This window comes from Podarcis melisellensis (assembly GCF_964234715.1).
Source record: "Podarcis melisellensis genome assembly, chromosome: 3".
In the NCBI taxonomy this organism is placed as follows: Eukaryota; Metazoa; Chordata; class Lepidosauria; order Squamata; family Lacertidae; genus Podarcis; species Podarcis melisellensis.
In genome coordinates this window covers 2,887,670-2,900,897 of record NC_138530.1, presented here as the reverse complement: position 1 = coordinate 2,900,897, position 13,228 = coordinate 2,887,670, and the positions used below count along the sequence as shown (strand labels likewise).

The 13,228-nt window shown below is 50.8% G+C and overlaps 1 protein-coding gene across 1 annotated transcript in view; it reads left to right on the top strand.

Annotated features, from left to right (window-relative positions):
- The first annotated feature begins 8,855 nt into the window (after nt 1-8,855).
- CHRNA2 (cholinergic receptor nicotinic alpha 2 subunit) overlaps nt 8,856-13,228 on the top strand; it is a 31,243-nt gene continuing 26,870 nt past the window's right edge. The window contains exon 1 of the mRNA XM_081904123.1: nt 8,856-9,063. Coding sequence (XP_081760249.1) covers nt 9,024-9,063 — 40 coding nt within the window. The 5' untranslated portion in view covers nt 8,856-9,023. The remainder of the gene's footprint in view (nt 9,064-13,228) is intronic.

The window sequence follows — 13,228 nt, the reverse complement described above, 5'->3', positions numbered from 1 at the left end:
CCCTCTGGTTGCTATTGTTGCATTTATATTCATCCTCTCCTCCCAGACGCTCCTGGCAGTGTACATAATTCTCTACCTCCCTGCTTTAGCCTCACAACAACTTTGCAAGGTAGGCTAGGCTGAGAGAAAGTGACTGACAGTGATCTTTGTGACTGAGTGAGGACCTGAATCCAGGTCTCCCAGGTCCCAGTTTGATACTCTAACCACTCCACAGCACTGCCCCAACTCTGGGTAAGTCAGAAGGGACTTGGGCAGCTGTGATTGCCTCACCACCTCTGCCCACCCGACACCTAAGACGAAGCTCATGGCGCTCCATCCGACACACAGCTCCAGGCACAACCCCATGAAGGCTGCCTGCCTGTGTGGTGCAGCAGTTAGAGCTGTGAGAATGTTCAGGGATGCAGGAGAGGATATATTGCTTGATTATAGCCTTTCCAACTTGTGTTAACAAGTTCACAATTTAGCAGAGTAACATTCCCCTTTTTTAAACTCACAGCGGATGCGTTTGCTCAGGCTCGCTAAAGCCTCTATAATAACTGTTCTGGCATTTCCCCCTTATTCCCTCCTAAAAGATAAGGCACGACACAGTCTTCTATAAAAGTATAAAAAGAGTTTACTCACTCACATTCTGTTCACAGATGAATCCCAGAAGGCAGACTTAGCTTAGAAAAGTAACATACACCTGGAAACTATCTCATAAGGAGACAGTCCCTTTGTCCTCTCTGGGCTGGAAGTCAACTACAATCATCGAAGAAGTAACATCTGCTTAGCCGAAGATACTCTCCTGACTGGAAGCCAAGAGAGCACCTTTGGCTAAGCAGATGTTGCTTCTTTGATGCATGTAGTCAAAGAGAGAGAGATGGCGGCCAGTCCTATGCTTTTGTTACCTGCACAGGTGAGGCCACGCCCACCTCCAGTCACATGCAGATGAAGTCTGTTGCACCCCAGAAGGAAACAGGAAGTTTACCTGCTGGCTGGACAAACATTCCTCCCCCTGTGTAAACATGTTCACTCTAGGAATGTTGTACTTGGCTGCTCTTGTGTTTCACATCCCACAAGAGCATCCGACTAGGAGCCGGGAGAGCAGGGTTTGAATCCCTACTTGGCCATCGCGAAGCTCCCTGGGTGACCTCGGGGGCCGGTCCCTGCCTTCCTCGCAGAGTTGTTGTTCGGTGAGGGGGGGGGTGAGCCACATATGCCACCTTGAGCACCTTGGGGAGGAAAAGGTGGAACATAATTGCCACAAATTAATCAATATCTGCGCTGCTGCTCCTGTGGGGAAGCTGGTGTCAGCCGAAATATTGGCATCTTGTGTACACGGCTATTTCAAAGCTCCTTTGTAATTCTCCGCTTATACCCTTTTCAAAGCTGCCTCCATCCCTTGCGCGAATTCCAAGCCCTCCTTTCACACTTCTGAAAATCAATTTAAGGGAGGCTGGGTGCTCTGAAACACACACCCCCTCCACCAATTAATTCCCCAGGGACTCGGCAGACCATCCTTCCTTCCTACACCCTCTCTCTGTGCTTGAGCAGAATGATAAAGATGAATCAATATCTGGTATCAGGAGGTAGCGTGTGGGTCTCTCCCCTCCTGAATGGGGAGGTGTTTGGTTGACTGCAGTGCCCCCTAGCGGCACATTTTGTTCCTACTAAAGGCTTTTGCCGAAAAATAACTCCAAAGTGTTGCATCTAGCAGTGCTCACGCCCCACATCTGTCTCACCTTGCCTGCCTGGTTAAACCTTCTAAATCAACTCAGCGCTGTAATGTTAATGAAAGCAAGCAAAGCAACCTGGCTATTGGCCACGATCCATTAAGGGCTACCCCACAACATTTGCATGGAAACTAAGAATTATATTTCGGTCGGAAACCCCCAGAGAGATGGGACCCACTTCTACTTCTGCCACTTACAGTCCCAGGCGTCACTCTCTGTCAACCTCCTGCTGGGGAAAAAAAATAAAATACTAATTGGTCCACCTTACAATGGTGATCTGAGGATGAACACAGCAACTTAATGGCCAAGGCATTGTGGTTGTGCAGTGTTGTTAAGCCGTCCTGAGCTGGGCTCTAAATGGAGAGAGATGTCTCTATAAATCTCTCTCCAAAAGCTCAAAAGCTCCTACCCTTTCCCTGAAGCCTTTGGACACCCCACCCCCACCCCCAACTTCAACCAAGTCCAAGGGTGCTTCTAAATGGGGCGCAGAATATTGCAAACGGGCCGTCAGATATTGCAAACCCATAACTGAGAACAGGTTGTTGCTGGGTTTTTTAATTAAAAAATCTTGCTAGATTTACACTTGGAACATTTGAAGCGAAAGTTGACAGTGGTGGCTCTGATCAGCTGGCCCTTATGACATCAGTAAGACACACACACCCTAACCCTAAGTGGTTTTGCATTTTTATGGAAGTTTTCTTTTTTAAAAAAAGGTGACCAATAGATTACCGAATGCCGTAACTTTTACGCAGACCAAACACATGGAGGAAATGCCAGAATGGTGGTTGAATTTGTGCTCAGCAGTTTGCATGCATGGGTCACCCCCTTGGTGCACTATGCAAATACAGTGGTACCTCGGGTTAAGTACTTTATTCATTCCAGAGGTCCGCACTTAACCTGAAACTGTTCTTAACCTGAAGCACCACTTTAGCTAATGCGGCCTCCCGCTGCCGCTGCGCGATTTCTGTTCTCATCCTGAAGCAAAGTTCTTAACTGTTAAGTTGAGGGTGAACATATCAGACAACACAGCGATTCTCCAAACAGCTCTTGTTTATTCACAGGCCAGAACAGAACAGAACTGAAGGGTTCAGCCAGCCTGCTTATATAGAGCTCCAGTACAACGTAACTGTAACAACTTTCTGTAACTATCCAATCACTGAACGTCACTTTCGACCCCTTATTTGCATATGTGGACCTGAGTGAAAACTATCTACAGTATCCCCCTGCTGGCCCAGGGTGAGAACTTCAGTACATAACATTAACCCGAGGTAATATTTCTGGGTTAGCGGAGTCTGTAACCTGAAGCATCTGTAACCTGAAGTGTATGTAACCCGAGGTACCACTGTATCCTCAAGATGAACCTGTGAGGTAGGCCGCACTCTAAGCCAGGCACACTTTGGACAAGCCAGCGATGCATCCCCAAGATCTATCTGTCAGCATTTCAGTGCCCATTTATTGCGTTCCCAGCCCACCTTTCTCTCCAAGCTCAAAGTGGCGTACGTGGGTTTTATCCTCGCTGCTCATATAATCCCCACCGCAACCTTGTTAGCATGAGAGAGGCAGTGACTGCCCCCCATGATGTCACCCTGCGAGAAATCAAGTGGGGTTTCGAACCCGGGTCCCTCCCTGGTCCTAGCCCGACGCTCTTAAGCGTCATGCAATGCTGGCTCAAAGCTACCCATCAAACCAAATTTCGACTCAGGCTACCCATCAAACCAACCCATTGTGAACAGTGGTCCTTTCCAGCAATGCTAGATTCTGGGGGTGAACCCCACTGACTTCCAGATGGGGTGAGCGGCCCCTCTTTTTTCATAGAGCCTGTGCGTCCACCCCAAAGTCCTGCCCCCACGGGTGCTGCTGATTTCGGATTCCACGCCGGATCTCTCGCAGCCTCCCCTCCCTTCTCTCAAAACAAACCCCGTTCCGAACAGATGCATAGCCCTTGCCTCCAGAAACGCTTGCAGCAACAAAAGGCTTAGGGAGAAATCGAAGCAGCCCGGGCTGTTGTGGGTCCGCAGGAGCCCCCGAGCAGTGTGCAACGCCTCCCCTCTCCCTAGTTCCTGGCGCGGCTAAGACCCCAGACCCTCCTCCTTTCCTCCTTGTCACCCAAAGGGGGAGGACACAGCCCAGAGACTCGAGTCCGCTCCCTCTCCCAGCCTCTGTCGTCACACCCAGAGTGGGAACCTTTGCAACAGCTCGCTCTTTTCCTCCGTTTGCAAGGAGGCAGTCTCTCTGCATCTGGACCACCGCGGGAGGAGCATCACGGGCACCGCTTCGCTTTGCAGGGCAGAGAAACGAGGATGCTGTGCTTGGCAACTTAAGGAGCAGCAGCAGTCGCCCAGCAGCAGCGCAAAGAGAGATGTGGGTGTCATTGTGAGCGCACGTTTTCCCCCGAGCTCCTGCCGGCCGCCTTGGCCGAAGTGTTTGGCTGTGCGGTTTGAGCTTAGACGAGCAGCCCCTGAAATAAGCCGGGAAGGTTGCGCTCCGAGCCTTAAAGGGTCCGGCTGGCCAGGAATCGAGCAGGAGCTCTCCTCCCGACAGGTGAGTGATGCTTTTTTCTTTGCAACGGAGCAGACAGTGGAAGGGAGCGCAGCGCTTGACCGTCAGATCCTCGGTCAGATCTGTTCTCTTCCCCACCCCACTCACCCCTTCTGCAACCGCTGCTCGTGTCCCTCTCCTCCTGTGACAAAGTTGGCCCGTGCAACAGCCGAAGGGAGAAGCAAAGTTTTAGCAACGTAGATCAAGCAACGCCTTCTTGATCTAGCCCAGTGGTGTCTGCACGGGCCGGCAGCAGCGGCTCTCTAGGGTTCCATGCACGGGCGGTTCCCAGCCTTACTCGGGGGTTGAACCTGAGAGCTTCTGCATGCAAAGCTACGGTCCTCCTCTGGGCATGATCCACCGGGGAGATCTCCTTTGCAACGAATGGGAACTGTGCTAGAGTGGGGTTGCTTTTTGTGGTTTCCCCCCTGCATTCTTAAAAAATGCAGGATTTATTTCTTGGCTAAGATTTATTCCTATGCTCCAAGTACATGGAAGACTGGGATTATCTCGGGGAGGGGGGGGGGAATCACTGGGATGGCAACCCTGGATGACAATGTCCCTTTCTAGACCTCAGGATACAAGGCAAATTTAGGATGTTTTTAATCTTTGAGAGCCAGTCTAATGGAAGGGCTGAAAGGATGAACTTAGCTTGGGCTGCAAATTCACTTAGGCAACTATCCTGCACCCATTTACCAGGGACTCACTGAACTGAGTGAGAGACTTACTTCCGAGTAGAACTATAAGGTGCTGTGCTGTAAGTGGCCCAAACTAAGCCAGCGTTCCTTCATTTGCACTGTGGGGAATAACCACCCCAGCCTACTTTGCAGGGTCATTGTACGGGGCTCATGAAGGCACGTGAAGCTCTGAAGGATCAAAATGCAGACCAAGCATCTTTATGACATGGAGCACCCAGACTGGGCTTCAGTTTGCATGCAAACCGCATTTCCCTGGCTTCGAAACTGCAATGCTTTTTCTCCTGCACTGGAGAAAAAGCAGTTGTGTGTGTGTGCATGTGCTTGCGCCTTTCACAGAGCTAGTTGAGAGTTAGCGGGTGGGAAGCTGTAGGTAATTCCTTAGGGAAAAAAAACCCTCAGCGGTTCTCCAACATTAACTCCTAGCAGGACAATCAACGCTGGGAAAGATCAGCTGATGTGAAGAGCTGAACTTGAGACTGGAAAAAGAAGAGACTGGAACTGATTTGATCATCTCCACTTTGCCCTTTGCCCTCGTGCCACATTCCCCCCCTACCCTTGGCACAAAATGTGGCACAAGCTGGCAGAGTTTGGTGGTTGCCCAGAGCTCTCCGTATGCCGAGATTACGGCAAGGTTTCCGTCCTGCAGCTGGGAGCCTTTCGGTGGTTTGCCAGGCGCAGCCACAAATCTTGCCTCCACCGTTCCTCCTGCTGTTGACTCTTTAAGCAGCTCAGTGGCAGCCCAGAACATTTGGGCTTAGTTGCGCTTAGTAAATGCCCGTTTAAAATGAAAACCAAACAAGCATCTTTTTGAAGGGGGTGGCAGAGAGAGGAGGTATTCAGGCAGAGACAGAGGCATTCGTGAAGGAATCGTTTGCAAATATCTGCTTCTTGCTGAGGATCGTGCTGAGGATCGTGCAACCCATGCGAGACCCCCAACCCCTTGGTATTGAGGGCCAGACCAGGCCACAGGATTCTGGTCTGCAAGAGCAGTTCCCCTCTAAGTGCTTGGGCTGTTGTTGTTGTTGTTTAGTCGTGTCCACCTCTTTGTGACCCCCTGGACCAGAGCACGCCAGGCCCTCCTGTCTTCCACTGCCTCCCGCAGTTGGGTCAGACTCATGTTTGTAGCTTCGAGAACACTGTCCCACCACCTCGTCCTCTGTCATCCCCTTCTCCTTGTGCCCTCCATCTTTCCCAACATCAGGGTCTTTTCCAGGGAGTCTTCTCTTCTCATGAGGTGGCCAAAGTCTTGGAGCCTCAGCTTCAGGATCTGTCCTTCCAGTGAGCACTCAGGGCTGATTTCCTTCAGAATGGAGAGGTTGGATCTTCTTGCAGTCCATGGGACTCTCCAGAGTCTCCTCCAGCACCATAATTCAAAAGTATCAATTCTTTGGCGATCAGCCTTCTTGATGGTCCAGCTCTCACTTCCATACATCACTACTGGGAAAACCAGAGCTTTAACTATACGGACCTCTAGCGCTTGGGCTAGAGAGGCCTTTGCTCATGTCCCAGCCCTGGCTGTGGCTGATGCAGTCTGAAACATGGAAGATGAGCTAGACACTCAGCCTGATCCACACCTGAGAGCATCATCTGTCCTGTGGAAGCCTCAACAAGGATATTGTAGAGTTGGAAACAGGCAACTCAGATTATCAAGGGGATGGAGTGGCGAAGGAAGGCTGCAGTTTAGACAAAAGGCAAGGAAGATGCAACATGATAGAAGTTTATAAAATTGGGCATGGCAAGGAGAACCTGGAGAAGTTTCTCTACCTCTTGTGGACATTCAATGAAGCTGAATGTTGAAGGGACAGAGAAAAGAAAGCATTTCTTTACATAGCACATAGTTAAAAATCAGAGCTTGCTCCAGCAAGTTTGATGGCTTTAAAGAATCATAGAATTGTAGAGTTGAAGGGACCCCAAGGGTCATCTAGTCCAACCACTTGCAGTGCAGGAATCCTGCCACAACCTTCCCTGGCTGGGCTTGAACCACCAACCTTCTGGTTAACAGCCAGGTGCACTGACCCACTGGGGGACCCAAAAGTGTGCACCTAACGCAGGGCTCAAACCTACGACCCTGAGATTAAGAGTCATGGAGGAGAGTCTATGCCAGGGTGGGTCCCCAGATGTGGGTCCCCAGATGTTGTTGGACTACAACTCCCATCATCCCTGAGCTCTGGCCTTGCTAGCTAGGGGTGATGGGAGTTGTAGCCCCAAAACAGGCTCACCTTATTTTTTTACGTGCACAGTTCTGATCACCAGAATGTGATTGAGACCTGTCTCGTCTGAAGATTTGTGGCAGTCACCCTCGAAGTTTGCCTGCGTAATCCCTGCACAAGGTCTTGCGCAAACCAGCTGTGTGCTGGGATTGGGCCCTCTGCCTACAACGAGCAACCTGATATTTTAAATTGAGCAAAGCCAGCCAAGAGGGGCTGGGTGTGCCAAAACGAAATATACAGCGTCTTCCCTGTCCGGGCGTCTGATGAGCAGCTAAGTTTCCAATAGCGAAGGATTTATAGACTTGAAAGTGCTCAGACCTGCATGCAAATTGTGTTCCTTCCTTTGGCCTCCTCTCCCAGACGTCCATCAAATCCTCCAGCTTCAAAGGGAGTGGGAAGCAGGATCTCCTGGCTGCGTCTCCGGGCCTGGGAGAGCTGGGCCTTTCACCCAGTGAGCCGAGCTCCTCATTTCAAAACCAAGAAGCATTTTCCTGGGGTTCATATGTGTCCCAGAACCACACTCTCTTTCTTTTTTGATCTATTAATACGCCACCCTTTTCTTCCAAGGAGCTTAAGGTGATGAGCATACTGTAGTTCTCTTCCCCTCCCTGTTTATTCCTCACAACAACCCTGTGAGGTAGGTTCGACTGAGAGATTGCAACTGGCCCAAGGTCACTGAGTGGGGAATTTGGACCTGGCTCTTCTAGGTCCTGGGACATGGGTGGTGCTGTGGGTTAAACCACAGAGCCTAGGACTTGCTGATCAGGAGGTTGGCGTTGTGTATTATTTAGTAAATGTAACCTAATTTGTTGGTATCTTATGTTAGGAGATGTTTTTTCTTTTGTTTTCTTTATTATTATTTCTCTTTTTTATGTATTTCTTTTTTGTGTGTATGTGTTATGTATGTTTCTTTCGTTTGTTTTAATGTTTGATGTAGCAAAACGAATTAAAATCAATAAAAAAAAGGAGGTCGGCGGTTCGAATCCCCACGACGGGGTGAGCTCCCATTGCTCAGTCCCTACTGCTGCCAACCTAGCAGTTCGAAAGCACGTCAAAGTGCAAGTAGATAAATAGGTAAGGTAAGCAGGAAGGTAAACAGCGTTTCTGTGCACTGCTCTGGTTCGCCAGAAGCGGCTTAGTCATGCTGACCACATGACCCAGAAGCTGTATGCCAGCTCCCTCGGCCAGTAAAGTGAGATGAGCACCGCAACCCCAGAGTCAGCCACAACTGGACCTAATGGTCAGGGTTCCCTTTCCCTTTATGTATATATACATGTATTTATGTGCATATTGCTTACAGAGGGCAGGTGCTAACATGCTTCTTTTCCCCTCCTCTAAGAAGCACCTGATATTCCCTCCTGGAACCTCAGATTCAGGCCACTTGACCACCACTCTTCCCGGGATGCCATCTCACAATATTCTCCTTGCTTTCTCCTGTAGGAACCCATTCTTCCGTGCAAAATCCTTCCCTGTGGAGTAGCTCCGGGGACCCGCTTGGAGGCTTCAATCAAGCATCTTCCTGGCTTCCCATCGCATGTGACCAAGAAGGAGGCTGTTTGGGACTTCCCTGAAGGGGTCTTGTTAGTGCAGAAACTTCAGGACCACGGACAGCTCCTCCAGAGGCGAGGCCAGTCCATTGCGCCCAGGATGGTCTCTCAAGCAATGCTTCTTTAATGCTCAATGCTCAGTCATGTGTTCACTGATGAGGAAGATGGTTGCCCACAGGGTGAAGGGTAAACTTGGAGTTGCTTGCCACCCCCAGGTTGCCAGACTCTGCCGATGAAAAGGGGCACCCTGCACATTCTGTCTGTGGGCAAATAATTTCAGCACGGGATCAGCTTTCGAGTGGATTCCCAGTCGCCAAGATGATACCCATCGCGTGCTGTTTCCTTGTATTCTTGGCAGGTAGGAGAGAAGCCTTTTCCCTGAGTCTCAGCTTACTTACCTCTTTCTTCCCTTGAATCCAAGTACCTCAATAATGTAATTAGGGTGATTCTGCAAATGATGGAGGACAGGATGAAAAAGAAGCCTTAATATCTCCTTTTATATATCAGTTAGAGGTGTGTGTGTGTTTTTCTTTTTCTAGGACAGCTGTTCCCAATTACCTAAGTACTGCAGACCTCCTGTTTTTCAAAAGCCAAGCCATTGGCCCTCCCCATTTTTGAAAATTTATGATATCTCTATGGCAGTTTTTGTTATGTGAATGGTGCCACGGACCCCCTGGGTGGGTTACGCAGACACCATGGGGTCCACAGAACACCATTTGAGAACCACTGACCTGGAGAAAGCCATTCTGAAAACAGGATGTGCTCCAAAGGAAACAGGGTGTGTTTGTGGCATCACTGTCTAAAACTTACAGACCCATATAAGTCCAAGGTGGTCAACTTTGGGGCTGTCTTTTGAAGTTCTTTGTGCAGTTGGGTGCATGAGCTGCAAGTGCCTTTTGAACCTGCTGTCTTTAATAATAATAATAATAATAATAATAATAATAATAATAATAATAATTTTTTATTTGTACCCCACCCATCTGGCTGGGTTTCCCCAGCCACTCTGGGCAGCTTCCAACAAGGATTAAAAATACATCAAAATGTCACACATTAAAAACTTCCCTGAACAGGGCTGCCTTCAGATGTCTTCTAAATGTCAGGTAGTTATCTCTTTGACATCTGGTGGGAGGGCGTTCCACAGGGCAGGCGCCACTACCTAGAAGGACCTCTGCCTGGTTCCCTGTAGCTTTGCTTCTCACAATGAGGGAACTGCCAGAACGATGGAGACGCTCCTTCAGGTATACTCCCTGAGGCTGTTTAGGGCTTTCAAGGTCAACACCAACATTTTGAATTATGCTCAGAAACATACTGGGAGCAAATGTAGGTCTTTCAAGACCGGTGTTACATGGTCTCGGCGGCCACCCCCAGACACCAGTCTAGCTGCTGCATTCTGGATTAGCTGTAGCATGCCCCACTCTAGTCCACAGGCAGGTAGGGTCTCATCCTGCGTACCAGATGGAACTGATAAACAGCTGCCCTGGATACAGAATTGACCTGCGCCTCCATGGACAGCTGTGAGTCCAAAATGACTCCCAGGCTGTGCACCTGGTCCTTCAGGGGCACAGTTGCCCCATTCAGGACCACGGAGTCCTCCACACCTGCCTGCCCCTTGTTCCCCAAGAATAATAATAATAATAATAATAATAATAATAATAAGAAGAAGAAGAAGAAGAAGAAGAAGAAGAAGAAGTTTTATTTATATCCCACCCTCCCCAGCCGAAGCCGGGCTCAGGGCGGCTAACAACACTAAAACAGTACAGCATTATAAAACATTATAAAAATGAATTAAAATCAAAATTGATGGCAACCATAAACTAAAGTTTTGTAAAGATTGCCAAAGGAGGGAGTCAGGCTGCGCCCTGACCAAAGGCCAGGTGGAACAGCTCTGTCTTGCAGGCCCTGCGGAAAGATGTCAAGTCCTGAAGGGCCCTTGTCTCTTGTGACAGAGCGTTCCACCAGGTTGGAGCCGCAGCCGAAAAAGCCCTGGCTCTAGTTGAGGCCAGCCTAACCTCTCTGTGGCTTGGGACCTTCAACGTGTTTTTATTTGAAGACCGTAGGTTCCTCTGTGGGGCATACCAGGAGAGGCGGTCCCGTAGGTACGAGGGCCCTAGGCCGTATAGGGCTTTGAAGGTTAAAACCAGCACCTTAAACCTGATCCTGTACTCCACCGGGAGCCAGTGCAGCTGGTATAGCACCGGATGAATGTGATCTCGCAGCGAAGACCCCGTAAGGAGTCTCGCTGCGGCATTCTGCACCCGCTGGAGTTTCTGGGTCAGTCTCAAGGGCAGCCCCACGTAGAGCGAGTTACAATAATCCAGTCTGGAGGTGACCGTCGCGTGGATCACAGTGGCTAGGTCAGGGCGAGAGAGGTAAGGAGCCAACTGCTTAGCTTGGCGGAGATGAAAAAATGCAGCCTTTGTTATAGCTGCAATCTCCGCCTCCATGGAGAGGGAGGTATTGAAGATTACACCCAAACTCTTAACGGACGGTGCTGGCACTAATTGCACCCCCGCAAGAGATGGGAGTTGCCCCCTCAGTCCCATGTCGTCCCGTCCCAGCCAGAGGACCTCTGTCTTCGAAGGATTTAACTTCAACCGGCTCCCACGTAACCATCCAGCCACAGCCTCCAAGCATCTGATCAGTGTGTCTGGGGCCGAGTCCGGGTGGCTGTCCATCAACAGATAGAGTTGGGTGTCATCAGCATACTGATGGCAGCCCAGCCCAAAACTCCGGACAAGCTGGGCGAGGGGGTACATAAAGATGTTAAAAAGCATCGGGGAGAGTATTGCACCCTGGGGCACACCACACACCAAGGAGTGGCGGGATGACAATTCCCCCCCAAGCGCCACCCTCTGTCCCTGACCAGAGAGAAACGAGCGCAGCCATTGAAGGACTGTGCCCTGGATCCCCACGTCGGCAAGGCGGTGGTCCAGGAGTTCGTGATCGACCATGTCGAAGGCTGCTGACAGGTCTAGAAGAATCAGCAGCCCCGACCCGCCTCAATCCAGCTGCCTGCGGAGATAATCTGTTAGGGCGACCAGAGCCGTCTCGGTCCCATGACCAGCGCGGAAGCCGGACTGGAATGGATCCAGAGCCGATGTTTCATCCAGAAACCTACCAAGCTGTTCAGCAACCGCTCTCTCAATCACCTTACCCAGGAATGGAAGATTCGAAACCGGGCGGTAATTGGATAGATCTAAGGGATCTAATGATGTTTTCTTTAAGAGCGGGCGCACCACTGCCTCCTTCAGTTCCCCTGGGAATGTCCTGGTGCCAAGGGACAGATTGATGATATCCCCCAGGGGGGCCCGCACCTCGTCTGGACACGCTCTAATCAGCCAGGACGGGCACGGGTCGAGAGGACAGGTGGTGGGCTTTCCAGCTCGGAGGAGTCTGTCCACATCGGCTGGGGATATCCAGTCAAAGTGGTCCAATACTGGACCCCAGGACAGTCGAGGGGCCTCCTGTTCCTTTATTGTATCCAAATTGGCAGGGAGGTCATGGCGGAGCAACAAGACCTTCTCCGCAAAAAAGCTCGCAAATGCCTCACAGCTGTGTGTCAAATTGTTATTTAAATTTGGCTGTCCTTCGAGGGACGTTAAAGACCGAATTATACTAAATAATTGCGCCGGGCGAGAGCTAGCGGATGCAATGGAGGCCGAGAAGTAGGACTTCTTCGCGGCCTTCACTGCCATCTTGTAGGTTTTCATAAAAACCCTATAAGATGTTCTTGAAGCTCCGTCACGGGCACCCCGCCATACTCGCTCTAGCCGTCTGAGGTCCCACTTCATTTTCTGGAGCTCCTCGGTAAACCAGGGAGCCCGGTTTCTGCGGGGTCGCAGAGGGCGCTTAGGTGCGATTTCATTGATGGCTGCCAGGAGCTGGGTATTCCAGGCCTCAACAAGCTCAGTCAATGAGTCGCCAGGGGGAGAAAGGTCCCGCAAGGCTTGACGGAATCTATCAGGGTCCATCAGCCTCTGCGGGCGAGCCCAAATTGGCTCGCCACCCAAGCAGGGTGGGGGTGGAACGTCAATCCTGGCTTTCAGAGCAGAGTGATCAGACCATGGCACCTTCATCGAAGGGAACATGATCACATCTATACCGATGCCAAAGATCAAATCCAGCGTGTGGCCTGCTTGATGTGTGGGGCCCGAAACAAACTGGGAGAGCCCTAGTGTTGGCATGGAAGACACCAGGTCCAGAGCCTGTGAGGAGGGAGTGGCATCAGCATGGATGTTGAAGTCCCCCAATACCAATAGGTTAGGGAACTCCAAGGCCCAGCCGGCCACCGCCTCCAGCAGGCCTGACAGGGTGGCTGCTGGTGCGCTAGGTGGCCGGTACACCAGCCAGACAGCCAAGCTCACCTCGGAGCCCCACACTAGGCCAACACATTCAATGCCGGGGATTGATGGCGATGGTAGAGCCCTGAAAGAACAATCTTCCCGGATTAATAACGCCACCCCTCCCCCCCGGCCCACAGTCCGCGACTGGTGGAGGACAGAGAAGCCCGGGGGCGCCATCTC